Genomic DNA, 27,981 nt, shown 5'->3' with positions numbered 1-27,981 from the left:
AAAAAAATAAATGTAATGCAATGACCAGGGGACATGGTACGATGTTTAACAATAGCGAATCGATTACGTATACCTTCGTACTTTCCGACGCTTTGTTCGTTTTCTCCCTCTCCTTTTCCTTAACTTAATAATCCAAAAGCATCAAAGAGCAATTCTTGCATGTTTATTTACTTTTTCATGTCTGAAGCGGAAGCGGACGTGACAATGCGGTAACATTTACGCTCCACTCGAATTGATCCAATTACCTCAAACACGTTTACGCATTATTTTAGTTACCATTAATTAATTAAATAATTAATAGACTGTCCCAATATTTAATCGCTACTGAACCAATATTAGTATTGCAACAATTATCAGGTGTACTTTTCCATTATAATATCAATACAATTACCAAAATTGTCTCTATTCTAATGCGAGTCTATGTGAAGTGACAGGAATAAAATACTTAAGTGTAATTAATTTGAAAATGTTAATGCGTATAGTGAAATTACGATAATGAGTTCTATGCCGGAATAATAAGTATAACTTGGTCTTAATTTTTCATGATTTTGCTGTTAATATCTATGGTTATTTTTATTCTTTGGCTTTTTATTCGGAGACATGCAAATGTTATTAAATTTTGCACAAAAAAAACACAAATAATATGTCTGAATATAAGTTTGGAAATTTTGTGATCACAAACAACACTAAGATGCAACTGTTTTCAAATTCACACACGGTGAAGTGAGTTTATATTTGTTTAAATTACTTGTATCAATTCGGGGACTTGAGATCTCTTTATACTTTTAATATCAGTTTATATAAAAAAGCGTATATAGTGTGTTTATATATTATAATAATGGTTGGTCACAATATATTTGTGTTTTGCATTAACAGCAAACACAAATTATATTTGCAAAGTATAAACCGCTATAAACAAAGATGACAAAGAACATCGAAGATTGTTAATATATTCAAAAATACACATAATATGTGTACACAAGTTTTAAAAATGATGAAGGTGCGCAATCCGGGACTTTTTTCTCATCGTCACTCGTTAAGCGAGTCATTTTTCTTACAATAATTTTGCTCGTTATGCGAGGTTCCACTGAACTTGGCAACAATCAGACATTCATATTAAAATAATATTTTATTTTAATATCAAATAAAAACTAAAGTGCAAATTCAGTAGTCTCAAACAATGCATTTATAAACATCATATTTCACATATTAGACTATTATTAAAAGTTCGTAATACAGTTTTGGTTTTGATTTAGATAAAGTGAAACTAAAAAAAATACGTACCTTATTTTTTTTCAAACAATGAAAATGACGACAATGTTATAAAACTTACTAGAAAATACTGAGAAAAGTTAAAGGTGTAGAAAAAGGTATATCAAATTTATCTAAAAATTAATAGAAGTTCTTTATTGAACCCTGCCATAACCCTAGACATAAAAGAGAAAATGATCTTTCGTTAACATAATAGTGTATATAATTATATATATTTATATATGTATAAGTATTATAGTGTATATGTTTCAAGTAAATATAGCTTCTATGATTTTGCATGACATTACCGCCTACATAGACAAAATTAGTATCAAAATATCATCTTTTGTGAAAAAAAAAATGTACTACGCACTACAATACTTTGTACTACAGTAACAACAAAAAATTGGTAGGTAAAAACGTATAAAATTACACTTCGAATAAAAAATAAAATAAAACAATATTGTTGCTTTCCATTCAGAGACATGATCTAGAATTACTACAAAATTAAATTAATAGTAATGATAATTAACAGATCTAAAATGTGATGAAGATTTTTGAATCCTCTCGACACGAACACATATAACAATAATAATAAAAACACATGGATTTCATCTTCCGGTGGTGTTGAATGGTGAAATAAACGAAACACACATTGCTGACTATTTATTATTTACTAGAACCTCTCTCTCAAGAATAGTGATTGATTAATAATACGGAAACAAGCAAAAAAAAAAACAAAATATAAGAACACTTAATAATTATCAAGTAACTAATGTATTTACAGCTATGGTAATAATAATAATAATAAAAATAAGTTTATGGCAGTAAAAATAAACGTTAAAATGATAATGAAAGATTGCGAATTGTGAAATTAGAAAGAGTATCGGTTCAAAGTGAAAACTGAAAATACGTTTGTTAAACGGTTTCGTATATATTGCAATCCTTGCCCCTTCGCCTTCCTCTTTCAGTCAGAAATACCCTCTTGTTCGTTTTTTTTTTGTTGATTAAACACTCCAAATTATCCACACCACCACTCTTACTTATTGCTTACTACCTACTAGTATCACCCACGGTCGTATCAAAGGAAGGAATTTCTTTCATCCTTGATTACATCATACATTTATATTTGTTTTCGATTTTTTTTCTATGAAATGCTTCTGATTTTCCATCTTTTAGCTTGTATATAATATATATAATTTTTCATTTATCTCTTTCATTTTGTATATATAAACTCTTTTTATAAAAAAAAAACAATTAAAATAAACGCAAACTCCTAATGCTAAGTGTTTAACACTACCGTAGCGAAGGGACAAACCGTAAAGATTCAAAGCACGGCCGCCTCTTCGAGCGGCTTCTACACCAGCTAAATGTTACCGGTTGCATCTAATGCCTGCAGGAGGTCGTCACCTTGTAGCAGGAAGTTGTTTACCGGGGCGTTAACCTCGTAATCCTGTTGGGTCAGGTCAAAGAGGGACGGAATCCCGTCCGTGCTCAACAATGAGATGCCCCGACGCAGAATCCTCTTTCCGCCCCCGTCGCTTCTTTGAGGCTCTCCTATTCTCGCTGCCAACTTTAGCTGTTGCGCCCTCAGAAAATCCTCCAATTCCCTGTCGCTTATCAATCGGTCAGCCTTCAAGTTTTGCGGACTAGACGACATTTCCTTAAAAAACGACAATATTATCATTACAATGAATTTAATTTAATAAATAAAAAAGAAAATAACAGATAAATATATTGCACAAACAAAATAAACAGAAATAGATGTATAAAAGACATTCCAGGTAACTCAACTAAAAAAATACCACTTTGTATCCTATACCTATTCATCATATTTTACTAGATCTTTACAATCCTCTCTAATAAACCTATCTCATAAAGTAATTTCCAAATATCCATTTTTTTTACTATTTTTTATACGTATACATTTCAAATGAATTACTCATCTTATTGAATTTTTATTTCATTTTATATTTTAGAATTGTAGTGTTCTCATTTTATTGACGACTATAATTATTAGGAAGTTTACGTATTAGCTATTATTGCATGTCATTATTTAATCATCTTGTAAACAGATTTGAAGTTTAAATATGTATTTTTGAGAATTATGGATAATTTAAAATAATTATATTTACATTAAACATGAAAATACATGTTCTTATTTTATTTATGAGAGTAGGTAGGAGTAGGATTGTTAAAATAATTGTCATGTTATGTTTCTGTATCTTTATATATTTAATCTATCACAGCTCGCTTAATCCTAAATGTAAAAAATAAAGACTTGTATATACTTATTATAAGAACGTTGCAACGCTCGACTTTTATATAACATATAGATAAAAATATATATTCTATAATAATAGTAACGAATTAGGTGTAATGTTCCGTTTTGTAAACTAGATGTTCGGAGACAAAGTGGCATGGCAGTATATTATATTAACGACTTAATCCCTGAACTTTTACTTAATTAAATCTGGTAGTAATTATGTTTGTGGCTTCTGAGGTGCGAAAATACAAGTAATTTTCGTTCATCTTCCTCTCGACACGTGACCTTAGCTCATTCTCAGAAGGAGCTGTTTTGTTTTCTGGCAAATGTCTTTTATCATTCTGTATTTCTGTATCACTGTTGCTCAGACTCAGAGCTTCTTTCTAGGCGCTAGGCATATGTAGCCCGCTCGGATGTCGAAGCCGCTTACCAGGAGGTTCATGAGAACACTTTCGCTAGGCTGAGAGACACAGGCAGCCTTAGGACCGCCGGAATCAAGCAACCAGTTGCTCTTGCCCTTGGATGCTACCCTGGAACGGTTCCCACTATGCGTGTTATTAGACATCAACTGCTGCAGCAGCTCCGAAGTCATGCCCGATTTCGGTTCGCACTTCGTCCTCTTGTTCGAGGTTGACTCAAAGCTTGTCGAGTTCAAGCGCTTATGGGATTGCATACCTGTGGATGCTACTACCTTCGACAAATCCCAGTTGACCTGACCTGAAATAAGATTTGATTAAATCATCAGTACTATTTACTATCGCATTATGCTACCTTTGTCATAGTAATCATTAAAACTACTTCCTGTCGTCGCAGACGTGTTGTTCTGTATAATGGTTCCACCATGGTCGTTACTCCTGATCGGACGTTTGTTGTTTACTCCAGAACTAAGCAACTGCGCTAGACTGGACGTCGTCTTAGGAGGATCGGTGTTCCTTGCAGGCCTTTCAACATTCGAACTCCACATGAGGTCGTTAGTCAGGACTAACGGCAGGTCTTCGCCCATAGTCATGGGTATATACGGAGCCTTCATATCCATGTCCTCCTCCATCAAAGTCACGAACGATGACATCTGGTCTTCGTCACTGAACGAGTCCGTTGGGCTGTTTAAGGACTGCATACTGCAATCCGAACTCTAAAATATGAATAGTTAAGAAAACCCATCTGCGCTACTGGAGTCTGGAAACTCAAACCTTGACGATGCGATCTGGCGACAAGAGTTGCGATAACCCTTCGTTCTTGTATATGAACGGATCCCCTATGATAGCGGAGTACGAATCGAAAAAGCCGTCAAACAGATTTGTGTCTTCGGACGGCATTGAGCCGATTTGTTCAGTGTTATCGTCCTTCGAGTCTTTCATGTTCACCAGGTTCAAGAAAGTCTCACTGAAGAGACGATCACCTAAACTCACCACCTCACCAGCCTCTGGCGCTAAATATGTTAAATCTTCAGGCTCGTCTTTCAACACTACAAAAAACATCGATCATTATAATTGTCCTCAATTGCGACCATTAACCAGCTTATGCAAACAACCAAACATTCCACTCATTGCCAAATTTCGCTCTTCATTATAAATGCAATTTCTTATTAAAACAGTACATAAATCGGTTTTCGCGTATAATGTATATGGAGAAATACTTAAATTAGGTTTAAATTTTCCATGTATTCATGACTATAAAAAGTTTGCAAAATCCACTTGATTCATTCGATTTGTGTACTCAATTCTAATCAAAACGTAAAACCCCAAATGGAATTAGATAAATTTCTCAAAAAAAAAACATGTTTCCTAATTTGGGGTTTTACCAGGAACGTTGCATCATCATACGGCTTAATAACTTTAATTTTAGCGGGTTCGTTTTTCTTCGCACGTACTTCCTTCACATCTATCTCCTTCCATCGCGTCTACAGGAAGTTCTGCGGTGATCGAAACACTCCTGTCCGTAGAAGTATAATTACGGCTTAGGTAATAATATTCGAAATAACTGTAAATCGCGTACTTATACAACGCAAAGAAAACGAAAATGAATGGATAAAAAAAAGCTATAATGCTGTGGACCAAACAGAAGCTATATCCTTGGAATTCTTGATCATTCCATTTACACTTTTTTACAGTCATGTGCTCTTTTGTACGATATAAAACACTCGTTAATAATATTTTTCAAGTCCAAATTTGTGTTGATAAGATTTTCACAATCGCCGATTTTAAAACGTAAATAAGCTTATTTCGAGATAAACTGATTAATTAGATTTTTCTTCATACAGTTGTCCAAAGTCTCCACCAAATGTTCCAATTTTCATTGAAAATACTAAAATTATTATTGATAAGTGATAGTAATTATCTGTTCTCATAAAACACAAAATATAACTAACTTAAATAGAACATATAAATTGCCTAAAGAAAACTATTTTCTGAGTAAAAGAAACAATCCTAAATTAGGCTATACCAATAATAATCGTATTTGTCAATAAACTACACTTTTTTTATTATCTTTAGTTTGCAATTAATTCAACACCGCAAAAAAAATGTACGAGAATAACCTCGATTTTAGTTTCAAGGATGAATCGATGTTTTTTATGCGATAATTATATACCTGTTACCAGTATTTCAAAGTCTAAAAAAATTGGTATGTGCCAGAAGACACGTTTTCTTCTTGGACTTTTGAATTTGCAAGTAGAAATGTAAAGATTTCTAGTGAAATCACATGTTTTCTCAAAACAAGCTATTACTATTATATTTGCCTTTACTTTGTCTCTAACGAGTTAGTAACGGATATTATTGATTTAAAAAAAAAACATACTTCACTGAAATTAAATGAACTCAATAATTTATTTACGGTGACATTCCATAGAGATTTATATTGAAAAATGTCGTTTAAAATAAACTTTACTACTGACTCTAATTCTATTTTAAAGCTTTGGAAAAAATAACATTTAATACTTGTTTCGCTTCATAAAAGACTTGATTGATACTCAATACACTTGCACTTAATTCATTCGAAACAGTTATAATAGTAAATATGATATAAAATTAATCGAATGAGATTTTCAATTACTCATGAATTGTAAACAGACAATACATGATTTATTAATACGATGATTTCTTGTATCTCTAGATACTACACATGTGTCACTGATAGATGTATGTCATCAGGTGGAAATTTGCAGCACTCACCGAACTTTCAAATATTTTTATAATAGACACCGATAATTTGTAAACAATGCGATTATGTTTCTTTAATTTTCCTTGTTCTATTTTGAACCGTGATTTATATCATCGCACCTTGTTTTTTGGACTGTATGGAATTGTTTGGATCAATTGCATTTGCGTCGTTTGGCGTGTATTATTTATTTATTATGCAATACTGTGAAGGAGGCCGTGCGCTAATTTTAATTGGCGACATTTCAGCCAGGTGTTTATTGCCCTCCATGGGATATTATTGAGATCTGTACTTGAAAGATTCAATGTCAATGCCGCACATATAACGCACTGAATCTCTTTTGAAAACGTTTGGTCAATGCTGCTACTGGTTGTCCGGCTGCTGTTTCAGTGATACTTACTGGTGATGCCCGGTTCCTCATCCGAAAATGTGATATATCCTTTGCTCATCTCCTTCGTTCTGGGAGCGAATATTTTGGAAGTGGCCGTCAGTGGCCTGGGCGATTGTGACGAACCTCTAATCTCTTCCAGGTAGTTTCCTATATTATGGAAAAGCCTCTCGGTGGTAGATTCCGGTTTTTCAGTGTTGGACGAAGGTAAAGTTTGTTGCTCTTCCTCTATAACTTCTGGAACTACCAATTCGGCTGTATCGACGATGTCGTTGATGTTCTGTGGCACGGATATAGTAGTCTCCGTCTTTACATCAGTTGGTGGTTCAGGGGTAGATGCAATGCTGGCGCTAGCCAATTGGAACTCTGCATATATTTCATCTTTGCACTCAATCTCACTGGAAAGAAACCCCCAATTGTTTTCCAAAATTGCGACACAACTAAATGCAGATGTAGAATGGACTGTCCAGAGAGATAGAGAGAGTTAAGAAATGTCACTCGCGGTTTTCAAGAGATACAACACACCCAAGGTAAATAGGTTCCAGTCTTGGATCAAGACCAACTTGATATACTATAACGATATCTTAATACGTATTATATGTAAGAAAGGAGAGGTTTTCGGAGGCAGTTGCTTCGACTGCCGCAGCTATTGTGAGATTGTACGTTCGCTCGTCGATCGAGTGTCGCCTTCCCTCGGTCGTACAACTCGTGATCCGACAATTACGAATCCGTCAAATCGTGTCGCTTGCAACAAACCAGAAACAAATTCCGTTCCCCGATTAAAATAATAAAAAAAAAACTATGAAACAATGCAAAGCGAGTGATTTTCCGCAGCAAATTTGCATGCATTGCATATTCTAATTAAATCCACACAAACGTCCATAATTTTTGAATACTTTAACCCTTTTCATCTGACAAATCCTGCTGAATATCAGTTTTGGACTTAATAATTAAAAACCATCCATTAACTATAAGGGTTGTTTCACTATATAATGACAACATAACATTTGTAAACAATTTAAGTAGATTTATAATGTAAAATACAATTTTATCATTCATTAATGAGACCCGAAAATCGAAGTTGTACTAAATAAGGAATAAGCTCACAGTTTCCATTAATTATTTAAAATTTGTTAAATTAGTTAAAACGTTACTACTTAAAAGTAGAGAATCTTGGTTGCCACAGAGATTTTGCAATCATTTTTTTGTATATAATGATATTTGTATATTTGATAAGACCATACTCCGAAAGTGATAAAAAAATATATTTATTCGAATTAATTAGGTAATCAATTTCCAGATTCGCTTCGGGATTACGACTATCGCAGCGAACTGAAAAATAATCATCTTCATTTGATGCTATTTTGTAACACGCTCAGATCACTTTCGTACAAAACAACATCAGCATCAATTCGAGTGATAACGTTGTTGTTGTTGTCGTCGTCGTTGCCGATGGAACGATGGGCTGATCTCGATTATCGTTCGATGCCTATCATGACCTCCACTTGTTTCCATTTACCAAGGCAATTAAGAAAAAAGTATGTATAATTTACATTAATAACACAATAAAATAAAGAGTTTTGGTATACATTCTAAAGTTGTTTTTTTTTTTAAATATGTGTATAAATATAGCCGTGCTCGAGGTCAAAGGCAATCTGCCAAAAAAAGATTCACTTTCGTTGCGTTTATTAAACTCGGTTTCATTTCGCCGCTCACCATTGCGTAATCAAACAGTGATGCATTTTCAGATGTTTTCAGACATCCGAACTTTGGGACTCTTGCGTCAATCCCCAGATAACATGCCATTTCGATCAAAATTACAAGTGTTTTATTAACAAGAATTACTCAATACGTTGGCGGTCAAAAGGGCTCAAGGAAAAATATCAAAAATAATTCCGAAAAGATCTGCTTAATAATTCTAAATTTGCATTAAGTTAAAAATAGTAATAGTAATTGATATCACATATATATATAGATATATAAAATATACAATTATATAATCAGTAAGAAAATTAGTTTATAGTATTGAGGCAAATTATAACTGATATGTATATAGTTAATATCATTTAGTGTGCGTGATATCTCGATTGCAGGATTGGTAATACGAATAACGAGATGCATCTCTCGGGTTTATGCCCTGATAAGCAAAAACAGTGGCGCGATAATCTCGTTACGCAACGAGCAACGGCACTCGGTCGTCAACGCAACGCGACACTTGTTTTCTGTTCGCGGATTGCGTAACGAATAGCTCGCGTTGATTGCCGTCAATTCAGGCAATTTAGAGGCGAGCTCTGGATTCGGATTGAAAGCGAAATAAGATAAAAAAAAAACTAGAGCGAAACCATGCACTTTGTGCAAGCATGTACAAACCAGCAAGCAAATGTGTGCCATTATTTTTTGGTATCTCACATGACCTTGGCAAAAATTTGGGGGGACCTAATCGGGGAGGAAGAGAGGGTCAAGCTAGCGCGATTATCATCGTATTTTATCAAATTGCCCCGAACGCACGCATTGCGGCAATTGCCAATGAAATCGGTATTGTGATAAATTACCTTTCATTGATTTAAATTGCGTCCGCCTCGATGGGTCAACTGCTTCAAAATGATAATGATGGTGCTGACGCCGATAATAATAATAATAATAAGTATTATATAATAAGAACATTATGCTACAACATGCACGTTTCAATGCTTACTTTCACTAATGCAACTTATAAATGCAGATACAAGTGGATCAATGGATCACACGTTCAATAAATTACGCACTAGCAAGTATTTCTTTTAAATCACGAAATGCATCAAATATAATGAACTCACGAATAATAGTACATTTTGAAAAATGTTAATAAAATAGCAATGTATTTCGACAATTTTTTTTTAAATTTGTAATTAAATTGTTTTCAAATATCTTAATTAACGTAATTAAATTGTTTGATATAATTCAATCAAAATAATTAGTGGGAATTACATAATTAATTTATTTTATCTATTGAGTACGTAAATAATCAAAACCTTGATGGAATAGAAAAAAATACACTTTGACAAGTTTTGGCGAATTACATTAAAATTGTGATCACCAATCGGAGCCGCGCTGCAAATTGTTCTCGTGCAATTTTCTTATTAAAAACAATAACGAGAATGAAATGATTCTGCTTAAGTTTAGCTAAACGATACATTATTATGGATGTTAGGAAAATTCTATATATCGTATTTAGACAATTTGAGTATGGAGCTAGTCGTGTCTAAGATAAAATAAAAGTGCTTCTAGTGATATCGGAATAGACTCTTTGATTTATTGATTGATCATCGACAGGTAATCCATAAAAAAAAATAAAACTCTAAAGATAAGATTAGAGTAGGTGTGGCAATAACGGTATAAAAAAAGATTAACTGGGAGAAAGTGATTCGATGTTCAAATTACAACTTACGGTTGTTCAATTATTGATACATTTTTTTTTGTTTAAATCAATTAATCCACTAATTATATATCTTCAAAGTTTTTGCAGACTTTTTGAGAGTTACTTTGATACTGGGTTCAAGATGTAACCCGATGTTTTCATTAAAATATGCAATGACTACTTATAAGCGGGTAGACCGAAGACCTCTGGTTGGAATTCCAAAAGGCTCTCAAGCACTAACGCAGCACCTTTGCAGAGCTCTCTATTCATCCTTTTATCGGGTATTAACACACATTGCATACCAGCGGCAAGGGCGCCTTGCAGACCGTTTGGCGCGTCCTCGAACACCAGACAATCGCAAGGCTTTACGCCGCACGAGAATCTTCTGGCACAAATTAGGTAGATGTCTGGGCTGGGTTTGCACCTAGTCACCTCGCTGTCAGAACCGCCCATGACGATGTGATGGAAGAGCCGGAAAAAATCAGCGTGTCGACTCGATTTCAAATTGTGGGTGGCCTCACGAGACGAAGTGGCGACCGCAATCGGTATCTTGTGCTTGGCCAGATGCTTGACTAGTCGCTCTGCACCGGGTAGAAGTTCGCTTTTAGGAAGCAGAACATCGAACTGCTCCTGCAGCAGTCTCAGAAACTCCGTCACGTCCACGGGCAGCAGCAGGTCATCGATGATAATCCTCGAGGAATCCATTGCGTTCATTCCTAGAATTTTCTTCTTAATTTCCCAGCTGAACTGCTTGTTAAATTTGGCAGTAACATTTTGGGTCGCTTCGCCGTAGAGCTCCTCCGTATCCATCAGCAAACCATCCACGTCGAAAATGACGTGAGTCACTTTTCGAAATGTCATACTCGCATTACCAGCTAATGAACACCCCGCGAATGGGGCCGTCCGGATCCGAATAGTCCGGATTAACGGTCCAAATCGCAGCCCTCCGATAATAGATATGTTTGTTTACGAGGTTGCCTTTTCCAATCACGTAAGGCTCGCGCCGTTTTATAAACCACCCACTTTTCTCTCGCACGCACACTCTATAAATACGGGGTGTACCAAAAAAAAATAGCTTATAACGCAATAAGGTTAAGGTTACGTCGCGCGGAGTATTAGAAACAACAATAGCAATATGGAAATAAATAAATAAAATAATTCGAGATACGCGATGATGCGCATTCAGATTAATACGGGGGAAGCTGTTTGCCAAATATAAATATAAAAATAACGTACGCTTGTTGCAATTTTAAAAATAGGCCATCGGGGCCAATGTATGCGAAACGTTTAATGTCCTCGCAGCTGCCATCACCCACAGCCAGCAACAAAAATGCAAACAAACTAAACTTTCGTCTTAATGTCAAACTACTAAACACAACTTCAAAGTTTATCAGTTAATATTTTTCCGCGGCGTCCTAAGTCATAACATTGGTCTATCTCATGAAGAAATTTATGTTAATATATCAGAATTTTCACTTTTCGCTGTGCACTGTTAGGAATCACTGAGTTGAATAGTATTTTATCAAAATTCTTAATATTCAATTTAATTGGTTGGAAAGACCTTTGGTCAATAGCCCACAATGTGTATTTTTTATTTCATATATTTAACATAATTATTGTATTAGATTTTGAATGCAACCAAATTTGTTTGTGCAATTGAATATTTGCTATTGCTCACATTTTATGTCACATAGGTTCCATGTTTGTTACTGTTAAATATAACCAATAGTTTTCAATATACTTACGTCGAAATGAAGTGAGTTAACTTCATGGTATAGAATCGTATTTAAGAATAAATACTTTCAACTAACATAAAGAATGTTTATTTGTTCTTGGGTGTGTGTCTTTGTTCTCTCGTTATATTTGTTTCTCTCTCTAAAATTGGAAGTAACCGAAAGGCACGGTACAAATTAAATTGTGCACATATTTTTCAATATAATCACAAATATACGCGTGAATCGAGCTGGAAGCGAAACATTAAAGGAGTCAAGAAAAATTATAGCCAATTTAAAATTTTAAGTGATATCGAAACTGAGTGAGGAAATATATGTGACCATTTAAAATAGAAAATAAATTTAATTTTGGACTCCTTTACAAGCGATACCGCAAATATAAAATAAAGTTCTTACCTTATAACATAATTCACGCAGACGACACTCTGTGGTTTCTGGTTTTTGTCGTAGATAAGCGTGGCCTGAGTTAAAACCCAGGCATAACCTCCGGTCTTGGCAAGGAATCTGTATCTGCTGGTCTCAGTTTGTCCTTTAGAAAATACTAGAAAAAAGAATATGAATTTCAAGAAAAATGAATATGACTATCCCCATTGCTTTTGTTGATTAACATCTATGAGATATTTATTCACAGTGGCTGATATAAATCCTCTAACAGTAACATTACTTACAGCATTTGTAGGCCGATGTGATGACTTCAGAATCCAATGCATGAGAATACGAATAAATCGATTTCCCGATGAGGTCCTCGGGGTTGTATCCCAGGAATTCTAACATTCTGAAAAATAAATAACGAATAAGAACGCTGTCCAAAAGTGTTTTTTTTGGATGTACACACTTTTCATCGGCATACGTGAATGTCATGTTCATATTATGTTTGGTGAGAAAAGTTTGACTGGGGAGCGGTGCTTCGATATTCGAAGGATGCTGAATCGGCTGCCCGATAGCCACAAGACATTTCTTGAAGCTGCCATCATTCGCTGTGGTATTGTTGCTGCTGTTACTACTACTACATCCTTCTGCCGATTCCTTGCTATCATCCACTTCTTGAAGCATGTGCCCAGTAAAATGTATTACCTAAATAAAAATAATGTGTCAGTTTGGTTGCATACATTTTCAGATTCAAATATTATGTCATAATTTTAATTACGATAGCGGATCATAATACAAATACACAACTTGTACCTTGTACACCCGACAAAAATCCGTCATCTATCAGGCATTAGGTTTTCGGTGTAAGTAACATCATAATACAATAATATCATTATGAAACGATATAATTTCATGACGATATTGAATTATTGTTCTGTATAATACATATTTCTATATTTTTATCTTAACTTCAAGACATGTTAGGTCTGAAATATAGGTAAGTTTACTGTTTAGATTAATTAAAAAGTATTTACTTTGTATGTGGCGGATTTGAGGTTGACTGATCTTCCTTTGCTGGTGAGGGTACACTTGAGACGTAGGAAGAACGACTTTGATGTTTCGCCGACCTGCTGCGATTTCGCCGACAAAATGTCTTTGATTTCGTCGTGATCGCACGGGTGGCAATAGTCGTATACATTTTGTCCCATCAGATCGACCTACCAACAAGAACTCAATTAAATTACGTCGTTTACGGTTGGAACAACTCAAAGAGTAATTAATACCGCATAATTTATATTTACTCACTTGCGAGATGCCTAGGAAAGAGTATACGTTTTCGGATACGTAGATGAAGTCGCCTTCGTCGGATAGGGCGACTGCGAATCCGTCCAGCGATTTGAGAACGAGCGATTCCTCGGAACAGGATGCCTCAGTCTCGTCCTTTACCATCTTAGGTTCCGGTACTGAAAACATAAAACGAACATCGGTGTTTCTTTAAAATGAAAACGAAATAATGTACGCTTTAAACTCTAACCTAATTTGATCATGTCCCTGACTTTGAGATAGGCTATAGCGAGCCGCATCACGGAAGCTTTGTCCAGCTGCGAGACCTTATCTTCGGACAAGGGCAACGCATTCGATAGATCCGTGAATATCTCTGTCTCTCGTGACCGGCGGCAACGAGCGGCGTCGCGACATTTCTCCTTTCGCTTCTCATTATTCCTGTAAAACGAAATATAATTTCAATACACATTAAACAAAACACAAAAACATTATTTCAAAAGGATTCAAAATTTGATGAAATAATTCAGAATAAAAATAAAAGTTAAATCTCACAATTAACTATAAACATAATTGGTAACATTTGTATTATTCAACTCGAAGTACCCAATAACAGACATATTAGTCTTCTACGTTATTACAGTATTACGAAGTAAAAAAAACTCTTGGGCAACGACCGATTTCGAGGTGAAATCTCGTTAATAATACCGTCGCTTTCCTTGTTTAATATATTGTGTTTACTAACAGATTCGGCGATCGAAGAGTATGAATAAACAAGCAAAACCGCGGCGTCGAAATCAAGAAAGAAAATAAAGGAGCGCTTCCTGTTTTTGGATACAAGCAAACACTTTTCGCAAATTGAAGTCGCCTTGGGCGGGGATCGCAGTTCCAAGAATATTGCCGGTCCCGTTAATCGTTTTGTAAGCAGCAAGTGAAAGACCAAACGTATAATGATAGGCGCAGAGTGGAAACAAATTTATTAGGAATAGAAATCTGATGTTCGTTTGTTTGCTTTGTTTTTTTCTTCTTTGTGTTCTTACAACCGTGTCAGCTTTCGCCATGTTGGACGATGCCATTTCTGTTCCAATTGACGATGCGACAGGTGTTATGGTTGCAATGAATGAATTTCGGGCACGTTTCTAAACGCGCTCCATGGCAACAACACACAAGAACTTTTACTTTTTCTTTCGGTAGCTTCGTAAGCCACGAAATGGCGCTCTGCCTTTTATCATTAAATCAAGTGATTTATGGTCATGGAAATAAATAAAAACGTCAATACGAATAATGTAACAAAAAAAAACTTATATATATAGATCGCGTCGATTTATCGGCGATTGTTGTTATATTTTACCCTTATCAGAAGTTCGTGTAGATATAATCGCGAATTAAATAACCGTTTCCATTCTATTTCACTCAATCGTCTTTCAGAATACCTATAATTGACGAATTTTTCAAGTGATCCACATTAATACGTTTTTTTTTTGTATTATTTCGATATACTTATCCGGCAGATAACGACATTTTTATTATCCTTGTACGACTCTGGATTACAACTATAATTTTTTGCTTTCCTTTCGTAGAACGATTGTTGCTGTTAATGTACTATTTAGGTCAGCGCAGTTAGTTGAACATTTTAGAGAACTGATGAATGCATTTAAAGAAGCAATTGTATCTCTGAAACCTTCGATTCAATTTACAGCTGATACATAAACAACATAATGGAACGTATTTTGTTTATCCCATTATCCCAATAGCGGCACAAATAAACTGCAAGCCTCTACGAACAAACAGTTTAATTTTAGATCCATTATTCAAGGCTTCACCTCGCTGCATTGGAAACAATTAAGTAATAAGTCCATTCGTTTCGCATGTAATTATTATTATTATTATTAACTAGTTAGTTACCATGGAAACGCTACAGTTTATCGGATGATATAATTATGTAGTTCGACAAAAATGGTGTTTGCTTTGGAAAATCATGAATTAAACATGCTGTCGTTTCTCGCCATTGACCACATCCAGGTCGACTTTGATGAATATTGATTCGCTGTTCTCGTAATTCGGTGTTTCAGGTTTTTCCAGAAACGCCGTTGGAAAAATAAGAACCGGAAACACGGGCGCCGGTCTCAGTTGTCTCAGTAATTATCAAAAACATTAATTAGAAATTATTATTATTATTGATAACAAATTCAACGAAATTTTAAAAAAACGCGAAAAAATGTAGAACATCGCCAGGAAATACATTCTTTCAAACAAGAATCTCGTCTATTTTTAGTCTGGAATTTATAATATACAAGATCGAGTAGCTACGGACTCATTGATCTATTTTAAATCTTTCAATTCATTAGGATGTTGATTTCAAATAGTCAGAGAATCAAAGTTAAACTTCTTCAATTTTGTATAAATATATATTATTATATCCCACTACAACTATCCCAAATTCATTTGGTGAGTAACAGTTTATAATAACTCTTCTTTAATTCCAAGGTGTTTTCCTTTTTTAATCGACAAAAACAACTCCAAATGGACACACATTGTGAATTTTAACTATTGGAAAATTTTGTAAAAATATTTTAATTATGATTTAAGTTCTAAAAATGACTCCAAGCTCATATTTATTATAGACGTAATTAAGTTAATTACAAATTTAAGTCATCCTTATATTAAGATATAAATCATTTTAAAACATTATCATTGCAACAAATACTTATATTATAATCAACAAAGTTAATATTTAAAAACTTCCTACAAATGAAGCAAATGATTGATTTATTTTCTACTGACGCAGACATTAACAAATTGCAACGCATTCTGTAACGCATTCTAATTTATGGTTTACGAAGCAATAATAATTGCCAATTTTGCAGCAACTCTGTTTATTCGTGAGCTCGGCTAAATCAATGAGTTCATTTTTTATATGTTTTTAAAGAATTCGCGAAAGAATCATTCAATCATAAACTGTAGACAAATCAAACAACATTTTCATAAGATGGAAAATGGCCAACAGGAAATGTCGCAATATTAAAAAATTACGTTCAGACATTTCCTTTAATGTCTCACTTACATTTTGGGGGAAAACAAGAATATCGGGATTGTGGACAACCGATTAGAGTTTTTCGATTTTATAATAGCGAGATTAGACTGGTTTCACGTGCTTCCACTTTTGACGTAAAGCGTTTCGAAATAATCTTGGTCAGAGCGTTTTTCGATTTTTTTAAGGCTTAAGTGGTAAACGATGCACGCTTCCTTACATGAAGTCTTCCATATCGACAACAGTTACAAATTGACAAGAAGTGTAACATCCCTCGGCGTAGTAGTTGTAACACTGTTTATCATAATCCCAGTTTGTATAAGACTGGCATGGGAGGCTGAGGCTGGCGGCGACGGGACCCATGGGTCTCGCCGCCGTGTACACGAATTCCTGATGTTGCTGCTGCTGACGATGGTCGCCATAAACTTCGTTAGCATGGAAATCATCATTATGACCGTACCAGCATTCAGATGGCGCTGGCTGGTGGTACGTAAAGTCCACGTTCTCGTTACAATTCATCCCGAGCTCAAAGCACACGTGATTAGATTTCGCAAGCGAAATCACAATCCAAAACAAAAAAAAACAATAACAACAAAGATCAATCGATCACATAATCTGGACTTCGTAATCCGCAAACACTATAGCATCGCTTAAATAAGCAATCAATTACTCCACTTAGATTTTCTTCTCTCGGAGTATTTTTTCGCTTTCCCCTCAAAGTTTTCATCCGCAGGTTTTCCGATCAACCTCCCCTAGCTCAACGCACGACCGAAACACGAACTGCTTGATTGCTGCCTTCTATTCGCTCGTGCCAGTCGTCTCTCTTTATCACTATCTTATCTCACGACAACGTATGTTCTTAAAATGTATCTGTCGCCAGATATTCAAATACCATCTAATATCGTAAAGTGCGATCGCCGACCACCACAACAACCTCCCTAAGTTAAAACAACCCCTAAGAAAACATACTAACCAATGATAAATCAAAGTTACAGATTTCGAGTATTGATGAATATATCAAAAGATTAAATATAGAATTCACAGGTGACTTACGTTTTTCGAGGATTCCTCGGAATCTCTAACACCGTTGTCGGGCAATTCAAACACATCGAGTTCGTATTATTGTCTCTTAATTCGATTTCGTGGTAACTACTGTTATCGTCCTGTTAAGTAATATGACTTAAACGCTAAGTCGTGTACTGCTGACCGACGAACGCGTCGATTTGGAACTAGACGGAATCTGCACGTGAAGCAAATTAATGACCGCCTCTGTCTGACATACAGAGTGACGGCGTCTTGGTTCCAAGAGAAAAAAAAAACGATAAGAATAATTAAAGTAAAATAAAAATTTAAATTTAAAAACAGATGATATACGCTGTTACAACAACAAACAAAAGTACGTTCTACGAAATGATTACTTTCGGGAAGATTTATCACATATAAAAACTGGTTTTAACATTATGAATAATATCTTAATTAAATATATGTAATTCCTATCCTATTCAGTAAACAAACTAGAAGCATAATTTTTTAATTTAAAAACGAATTAAGTAAATCACAAATATTTCATATCCAATTTAATTTCATATATAAAATAACACTTAAATCTTTCAGCCTTTTAATTATTAAACACAAACATAAATTAATTATAATGATGTTATAATTAACTATAGATATTTTTATTGTAACTATATTATTGATATCAGAATAACTTTTTAATTTCATTTGATGTGATTCGAATAACTTATCAAAAAATAGATTATAGTTTATTTCAACACTGTTGCAATATGCTATACGAATAGTTCCTAAAATAGTCCCATAAAAATATAAACTCGCTTATGTCCAGATGGGAACCAAATCAATTCATTATATAATTCGAATTCAATGTAATCGAACGCTTCAATTTATTTATGTTTTATGTTTGAATTAATTTCAATACTTTTGTTTGCATTCAGAGCGTCTCAGACGATCGTTTTATCGTTGATCGATAAGAATTTTTGTTTCCAATTTTTTTTTAGGATTATATTTGATATTTAAAATAAATATAAATGCACCAAACAATAACAAAAATACGTTATCCTCTTTTTTTATCCATTTAAATTGTTTTGTATTTTTTAATAATACATGTGATATAAGTAAGTAAATGAAAACATTATTCTCTGATTTTAGACTATTCAGTAGGTAATATGCAATCAGTTAATGGAATACTCCTCAATTAGAGTCGTAACTATATTAATTTAACTCGAAATTGAATGAATCTTCTACCAGTGGTTCGTGGACCACCGGTTGACGACCGCTGGTCTAGAGCAGCGTTTTCCAAACTGTGAGTCGCGCCATAGATTGGCTATCTATAATGTGGGTTGCATGGTTTTTGACTCTATGGTCTAGAGAAGTATTAAATGCTGTTGTTGAATCATTCTTTTCCATTATTATTTTACAACACTTTTGGATGCAACGGAAATATAAAATGGCTTCGCCGCTCCATTGAATGCAAATCACATATACACACATGCACTCAAAGGCAAGGAAAATATGTATGCTGTTTATGTGCCATGAAAGTCAATCGATCGAATTATCGACCGAATTCTATCAGGTTTTGATTACAATAAGTCAAAGATAAATTCGATACGAGCATACATTATACTCGATTAACTTGTATACTTCTATTATTGGCAATGTCAATTAGAGATGGCGACAGTTGCAATTTACTAAATGTATTACACAATAGGAATATTGTTATATGATTTGAAAGTCTGACGCAGAGAAAATGTCTAGAAAAACCGATACTGAAAACTGGAATCCGATTCGCTGGAATCTTTTCAGGTCAATTTGGGGTCACCACTTTACACAGCAACGATACTTCAATTTATAATAAACCATAACATTTGTTCAATTATATTTGATTTTGATTAAATGTTATGAACAACTTTTTTGTTGTTGTCATATACTTTATTTACAAAAAGTATACTTATGATATTCGCAACTGTGATGTAATAGTTTTTTTTTTCGAGCAATAGTGAATTTTCTAATTTTAGTGAAAAGTAAGATCATATTGTATTAATTGTACGTATTTCAATCTTATTTATTTATTAAGTTACTATATTACTTTAATAAACGTGTTTGAAGAAAAAAAAATCTTGAAGAATTTTTAATAAAAATATTTATAGTCTTGGTATAAAAATAGAGCAATTAAATTGCAATATAATCTTTAATAGGGAATATTTAGCTGTCAGTGTTTTGCCTCTTATAAAATGTGCAAAAAATATATAGGATTAATCATATAATCGCGTTTATTTTAAGACGGAAATGACATTTAAATTCATTGTACGCAGGAAATGGTATAAACTACGCATTTGATAGTATACAATATTAAAAGCACAACTAGAGATTCCATGGCCATATAAAGTTTATAATTGTTAATAATCAATATAAAATATGTCAGACAAACTTCAATGAAATAATAACACACAATGTAGTTCATATAAATCATGTGCTCCAATTTCATATTTAATTCATATTTAGAGCAAACCGCAATCGGCTGATCCAAGTATGTTTGGTTGCATACATTCGTACCTTTAAATAATTGTGTAATAATTGTACATTGCTCAATGATCGCAAACTAATGGATCATCTCCATGAAATGTCTGCTGATATATTTTCAGAAGACCAGCTAAAAATAAGTTCTTCCTCCGATTGTGTCGGCGGGATCACGCGGAAAATCACATTTCTACCGGGACCCCCAGAAATAGACCGGAGTCCCGTGTCCAATACTCAGAACTTATATAATTACAACATATTTTTTTTGTGCTGTTTCTGAAAGTCCGGTAGGAAGAAGAAATAACCGTTCGCAGGACGTGCCGTGTATCTCGTCCATCAGTTAATTGGAGTGTAACTCTATGTAAAATCAGCGCATAACTATACAGCTGTTTCCGCGAATACCAGATCCAAAGTCTTCTACGAACTCTGATAACGTAACACGAATGATAATTGACATTCTAATGCTGCCCCGGGCACTCATTTAATCTATCCGTATATTTATTTATGAATGCTGCAATTTGAATTCGCACGCAATCCACGTGTTACCAAGACTTTCAAAGAGAGAGAGAGAGAGAGGACGGAAAAAAACAAAACTCAGGGTTTCGTGATCAACAAGTGGCGCGCTCTTCTCCAGTCTGATGGATGTGCAATTGTTTATTGTTCGTTCAGGTAGATTTCAAGAGGTTTCCATCAAATGAATGCAGAAACTGAGAGGAAGAGTGCGTCACGTTCTGAGAGGATTAAAATACCGACTACCATTCCACGAAACGTCCCATGATCTCCTTCATATTGGAAGACTTAGGTAAAACAAGTATAATGGAAAGTCGTACCTTTTATGGTTCTGGACCTTTCCCTTCTTGTCGGATCCCAAATCCCTTTCGTGTATAACTAGGCACATTGTTCTAATCCTTCTCTTGCTGATACTTCACCGTATAGCAATTTGATAATTCTTTATGAACTAATTAACGCCACATACGTATAGCTCTCTCTTTTTAACACGCGTAGAACCGGTTTACAACTAAACGCAACGAACAGGATCGGCGGTATAGTGTATAATGGCGGAGGCGGCGGTTTCGAGAAAGTTTTTTTCATGTCTCTCTCTCTCTGCATATCTCTCTTGCGCAATTTTAGTTAAAATTCGCGGAAACACGTCTGTTCTTTTTCTTTGACTTTATTATAATTCGATACTAACGTCACTACACTTCCTCGTAATTGACTTATTGTTTCTCTGTCTTCATTCAGTTTGATTTCAGTATTACACATCCAGATCCAATTGGTTAAATGAACGAAATAATACAAGAAATAAACAATAATACATTCTTAATATTGGAGAGAAAATGGCTAAAGACTAAACTATTTTTTGTGATTCAATTTTAATTATACAATATTGCAGGGGTGGCCAAACTGTGGCTCTTCAAGAGTCTTGTTGAGCCACAACAAAACACAAATTTTATATATATTTTATATTATGATTAAGATTTTTTTAAAAATTATTATACCAAAAAGTTTAGGTGTGGCTCTTGCTGCAAAAACTCTGGCCACCCCTGCTATATTGCAATTTATTAAATGAATTAAGACTTATTAACTTTAGTTGCTAATTGGATACAGAAATACTGAAATCTGTATTTGCAGTTTCTTTCCATACAATACAAATGTTATTTTAATACACTTTTTAGAAGTATACGTTAATTTATTAATTACGTAATATTTGGCATCGGTCTACAATTATTGATTTTTTTAATAGATCTTACCACATACTACAATCATTAAATTTTTTTTTTCCTACAATTATCCATCTTAACAATCATTTTTACGTCTTACTAGAATTACATCATATTCTAGAATGATCACGACTGTATGATTCTGAGAATAGCGATTTGATATCTATGCATACAAATATTATCATTTACCATTATCAATTAAGGAAATCAATATTAACATTAAAATAAATAACTAAACAAATAGAAACAAAAAGATTTCTTTGGAGTGGAAAGATCTAAGATGATCACTTGTTTTATTTTTAAATAAAAGTTCATTGAATTTGAAAATGTGGCAATTTTAGAAGTATCCACACCGTGGATGCAGTAAATAAAATGTTAATAATACATTCAATTATTAGATTTCTTAATGGCATGTTTTCGTTTAAATTAAGAAACCAAATAGCTATTAGAATTTACATTCGTTACGGCATCAAGTCTAATGATGTTATTGTTTTATTTATGCTTCCTATTTACGTCAGACAAACATAGTTTGCATAGACTGCGTAACTAAATACGACTATTAAGTGTAGTATAATCCGGGTGTTCGCTGTCGGAAGGGAAATCCGAACAGAGCAGTTACAAGTCGTCGAGATCGTTTGATGTCTGATACTACAGAGACAATTACTCACTTTATCGCTCACTTAGCCAATGTCCAGAAAATCGTATAAATAGAAATCTTCGATAGATAAGAACGTATAATGTAAAGTTCTTTTTTTTAATCAATGCGGTTGCCTGTTCAAGGAATTCAAGAGCCAAAGATAATTTATGGAAAATACCGAGTTTGGGTTCAGTGGTTTTGGGCTTTCAAAATAGACGCTATTTCAGCGCGATGCATTTTACGATCCGTGGACTGTCTCGCCATCCAATAGCTTTCTTTAATTACGAAATTCCGCGAATCCGAAACTTCTTTTATTAGATTTTTGGACGCCGGGAATTTCATCCTGCGATAGTCCACTTCTACGAATGCATTTTCACTAAAACATGTTTAAACAAATAACTCAAAGTTCTTTATGTAATTAAGTAATTGAGAAACCTGCATACAATAAAAAAAAAATGATTACATGTTACTTTCATTAACTAAAAACTGCTTTTTGTAGCTTTGAATAGTACAAAAAACTTAATTACAGAGCTGATGCAATTACAGATCTGTAGAAGAAAAGGAACGAAACAATATATTGAACAAATAAAGTAGTACGAGTGTTTAGCATGAATAATTGATCAATAGTTAAATGGAGAAGAAAAAAAATACGTATATCAGTTTTACGCTCGCCGCATTCGAGAGAAACCGTTTTACAACCAGCCTGGATGGCCTTCGACTTCATTAATTCAAACTTTTACAGTTAATTACCCGAAATCCCAACCGAAAACATAAACCGCAATTTCTTCACGATTGGACTTAGTGCTTTTTTTAACATTTGTTTTGACTAATCGGATATTCCGTATATAAATATATAAATAAAATTTACGTAGAAAGAAAAATATAAAAATGCATACATCGTAGAATGTCCTGGAATTGAAATACTTTGACATTGCAACACGTGTGACATTATTCAACTATCACAGGTTTATCCTCGTTTCCAGGAAATCTAGTCAAATGCAACATTAACAATTTCCTCATTTGATTATTTATTAATCGTCTAGTTTCAATTGTAATCAAAATCCAATTATGGTTTAAAGTACATTTGATTCGTGCAACACGTCAAATAATAAGTCATTATTATATTAACATGAATTAGGCTCTAATATTTGTAATAAATTAAATTTAAAGTTTGTTATGATGTAAAGTTATTTTTCTGTTATTTAAAGAGAAATATTAATAAGTTCGTTCCGCGGCGAATAGCTGGAATCTAGGTCAGAATAATAAACATTGTTCATTGCGTCTCAAAAAAACAACAAACTTGAGAATGCATTGTAAATTCAATCTGTTGGATTCACAGAGAGCTTAGGAATTGAAAGGTCTTTTAGGTATCTCACATATGTATTCCATCCCTTCTGAAGGTTACCAATTTCATCTCACATTAATCTTCCCGTCCCCACAACAATCCGGTCTATTCCAGTCTTCCGAAAAACATTTCGTGGCTTATAAATAAAATTAGAAAGTCTCGGCTAGAATTTTCAATTGATGCCACACATCCTTGTCGATTTAAAGAAAGGAATAACAATATCATAATATTGCTACGCTAATGGAATGAAAAATTAAAGCCATCATGGAATTTGTTAGTTTATGAAATTATTATATGTGTAATAAAATATCAGCAACCCAATATGGTGACAATTGATGATAGTTGCCTATCCTACATCGACAGATATAAAAAAAACACTTGTTACGTTGATGAGATGAGAGACAATTAAAATACAAATGCGTGTCGTGATTCGCACGTGTATACTTTGAATAGGAATTGCGTGTAAATCGATTCAGAATAATAAATGTTCGGGGTCTACAACCTCTCCCAATTAATAGTATCTACTAAATATTGATATCGCAGACCCTATAAACGAACTTAATATATATTTATACTATATATAACGAAATGATATAACAATCAGTTCGACATTGACCGAGGACAAACTCATCGTCGCGGTATTTGAATCGAAGTCATTCGCGAAACAAGTTGGCGTATCCTCACATCAGACGGCTCAAAATTGATTTACGTAACTGCTTTTGTATATACATATCACACATTTACAATATACAATTCTTATTTTAGCAATCATTATAGACTATAACTACTTTTCTAGACTTTCGAACGATTATTTTGTGGTTACGAAGTCATTGAACTATATTCAATCGGATTGAATCCGTGCCAAGGTACACTCAATAATGAATTATAAAATGATACATTTCACTTGCAAGCGCCAGACTTCATAAAAAATTTGCAATTGATTCGCGCTGCAAAACAAATACAGGACATTTACTTATTATTCTCGACTTAATCTATGACAATCCAAAAATATCAGCGTGATAACGTGTCAAGTTCAATAATATACCCGTGTGCAAAAATGGAACAACATTGACAATCATGTTAGTTTGATATATAACATGAGGTGATTATAATAAGTCTTATGCAAAAATTGCCTTAACATATTTTTATTGATATTCTCAAATTATTGAAATTAATTTCGAATTTGGCATTAGCGCACGATGATTCATCATTGTAATTACAATTACGTAACATTAAACTTCTTGGATGGACACAAATCAAAGGTCGTCTTAACGTTATGTGCATTGTATATTGAATGCGTTTAATTATCAGCAGCAGACAAAAACAGAAACGAATTAATGTGTCTGTTTGCACTAACCAATCTAAGTTTCGTTCTCGACACAAGGAAGCAGCAATCAGAAACGGGAGAGTTCGAGAAAAATAAAAGTCGTGGGTGCATTAAACTATTATCGAAAAATGATTTCGATTCGCATGATAACAGTGGTACTTTATCTCGACGTATTCGCTAAAACGCAATACAGATGAAATAAAGCAAATCTCAGAACATTGAAGATATTTGATGAATCAGTAGTGAAATTCAATTAACGGAATTCTACCGCACTCAGTGGACACGTAAACAGGAAACCTCCGAAAATAATTAGCGATTTAAAAATTATGAGGCGAGCGCGTAATTCATCAAATGCTGCCAATTGAAGATATAATTGAATTTACATTTGGAGGATTTCAATGGGTTTATATTTCCTGAAATATTTATAAGCTCATTGAACTCATGTTGCTTTCTACCTACGACTAAGAACATTAATTTTATTATATACATGAGAAAGTGAGTATTCTAGATAAAACTTAGGATATATCCTTTGACATTACGAATATTAACTTATTTCAATTACATACGGCTTTTAATCTATTGTTTTTGGAATTTCATAAGATAAGGCTTATAGACTTTGCTGTTAAGGATAAAATTACGGAGACGATAGTAGTATCTGTTTTTGTTAGCTTTTCTTCACAGTAGTCGATGGTATTGTAACAACATACTTTGGACATAGCTTAGTATTTAGATAGTGACAATTATTGTATGATCATCATGAAATAATATTACTCTAAACTTCAAATGCAATATCAATATTAATTGTATAGTAACGTATTCAAATTACTTATTTCCCGCCACTCGTATTAAGAAACTAAACATAAAGCAAATTGTATATGTTACGTAAAGTTACATGTTCGAATCTCACCAATAATAAAAATCCATTGTGTGGTAGATAAGCATCGAAATGGTGGTATAAAAAGGGCGGTAAAAAAATGTGTTATCATTAATGTTGTGAATTACAAAATCTTTACGTTAAATTAGATAGAAATCTCATAAATTACTATGATTGGAAAACAAATAAAACTTAAAAAGAATAAATACATAATTGATAATTAAAAGACATGAAACATTATTAAGTTTTTAACAATTGTTTATTGTTAAATGAAATTTATACAGTCTTTCTATACCAAATAAATTTAATAAAGATAATGATCTTGATAAATATTAATTATTTATCTATAAATTAAATGACAAATATTGTTTATTTTGTTAATTATGAGCTCATTTCTCATTCACTTAATTACATAGCATGCAATTCATAAGGACCTGATAGTTACAGACAACTTCCCCAATATTAACAATCATAGTAAATACAGTCGTGTATGATAATTAAAAAGTGATGAGAAAATTAACGAAGTAAAAAGACAATAACAATAATTAAGACTCAAATATTTGTACATTGGAGAGATAATAACGGTATCTTCGATTCCGAAGCAAATATGTTTCAATGATCCTAGGTTGAAAGGTAATAATAATACAAATCTGTGTGTTCTGTGGATTGAGCGAAATGCAAACTCTAGAAAATGAAAGAGCGAAATTTTGTTGGATTGCAATTAAGTGATACGATGATTGTTAGTCCGAGTGACTAGTATCATTTTCGCAAAGCCAATGGGATTATAGTAAGATAAAGCTCTCGAGTGCGTTTTAATTAGTACTCAAGAGTGGAAAAAAAATCATGAAAGGAAATACCGTACAGATCAATCTGGATGCATCTCGTTTTAAATAAAACAGAGGGATGATTATGATATATATATTTAATATCAGGACTTTAATTTTACTTTTTCTTTTAAATAGGTTATAACAATTGAATGCGGCTGTGGCTCAACCACGAGTTGTACGGTCGTCTCTGTCGGACGCATTCCGATTCATTAGGATTGGGAACGCGTATGTTCTTTTTTTTTGTGTAACCTCATTTAACCCAAATGACGAAACTCGGATCGCCCGAAAGCAAGAAAGTAAACAACAGCGAGACGTCGGGTTAAGGATGGCTGCATTAAGGATGGTTTGTTATTCTTGGATGTTGGTTGGTATGGTACTCACTTCTTCTTCTCCCGCTGGGGCTTCTGCTTTGCGACGGCCGTAACCATTGTTTATGCAATTGATACTTCTTAGTCACTGCTAAGGAAGTATATAAGTGATATACAGCACCTAGCGCGCACTAATTAACTGATTGTGTGTCTTCGTTGGCGAAGGGTCTTCTCCTTCGCGTCGGTGGTAGGGTCGTTTCGGAAGCACCGTGCACAGCACACACTCGCGCGGCACGAAATCATCAATACAATGGAACAAGTGTTTCCTATATTACCAATAGGTTTATACGCGCACATTAAACTTTCTGCCTGCTGTTCCGTCCTCTGTGACGTCAAATTTTTATTATGCCCACTAATAACTAACTAGTTAGGCCACAGCTGCTCGCTGGCATCCACATAAACGTCAAACAAACGCGACATCTTTCGGAGAAGATCACGCACTTGTACCGTCCACTCGACGCCGACAGATGGCA

At 33.9% G+C, this 27,981-nt stretch overlaps 1 protein-coding gene and 1 pseudogene across 4 annotated transcripts; both read right to left on the bottom strand.

The window, feature by feature from the left end:
* Positions 1–1,439: 1,439 nt before the first annotated feature.
* LOC108564231 (hypoxia-inducible factor 1-alpha-like) lies at positions 1,440–27,921 on the bottom strand. 4 transcript variants are annotated; one of them, XM_017923203.1, is made up of 12 exons: positions 17,093–17,571; positions 14,095–14,282; positions 13,866–14,023; positions 13,595–13,777; positions 13,027–13,265; positions 12,860–12,966; positions 12,588–12,732; positions 7,074–7,459; positions 4,708–4,982; positions 4,289–4,649; positions 3,948–4,234; positions 1,440–2,914 (listed from the first exon to the last, which is right to left on the bottom strand). In XM_017923203.1, exons 1-12 carry the CDS (start codon positions 17,389–17,391, stop codon positions 2,618–2,620), a joined length of 2,925 nt encoding a protein of 974 aa, XP_017778692.1. In that variant the 5' UTR covers positions 17,392–17,571; the 3' UTR covers positions 1,440–2,617. The 4 variants fall into 4 exon arrangements, with proteins under 4 accessions (XP_017778692.1, XP_017778701.1, XP_017778721.1 ...); XM_017923212.1 differs by lacking the exon at positions 17,093–17,571 and adding an exon at positions 21,240–21,428 and having other exon boundaries at positions 1,441–2,914; XM_017923232.1 differs by lacking the exon at positions 17,093–17,571 and adding an exon at positions 27,522–27,921 and having other exon boundaries at positions 1,442–2,914.
* Positions 10,063–12,580, bottom strand: LOC108564248 (annotated as a pseudogene).
* Positions 27,922–27,981: the final 60 nt, after the last annotated feature.

This window comes from Nicrophorus vespilloides, unplaced genomic scaffold (genome assembly GCF_001412225.1).
Source record: "Nicrophorus vespilloides isolate i.1.1-1 unplaced genomic scaffold, Nicve_v1.0, whole genome shotgun sequence".
NCBI lineage: Eukaryota > Metazoa > Arthropoda > Insecta > Coleoptera > Silphidae > Nicrophorus > Nicrophorus vespilloides.
The sequence above is the reverse complement of the archived record's forward strand: the minus strand, read 5'-3'. Positions and strand labels throughout refer to the sequence as shown.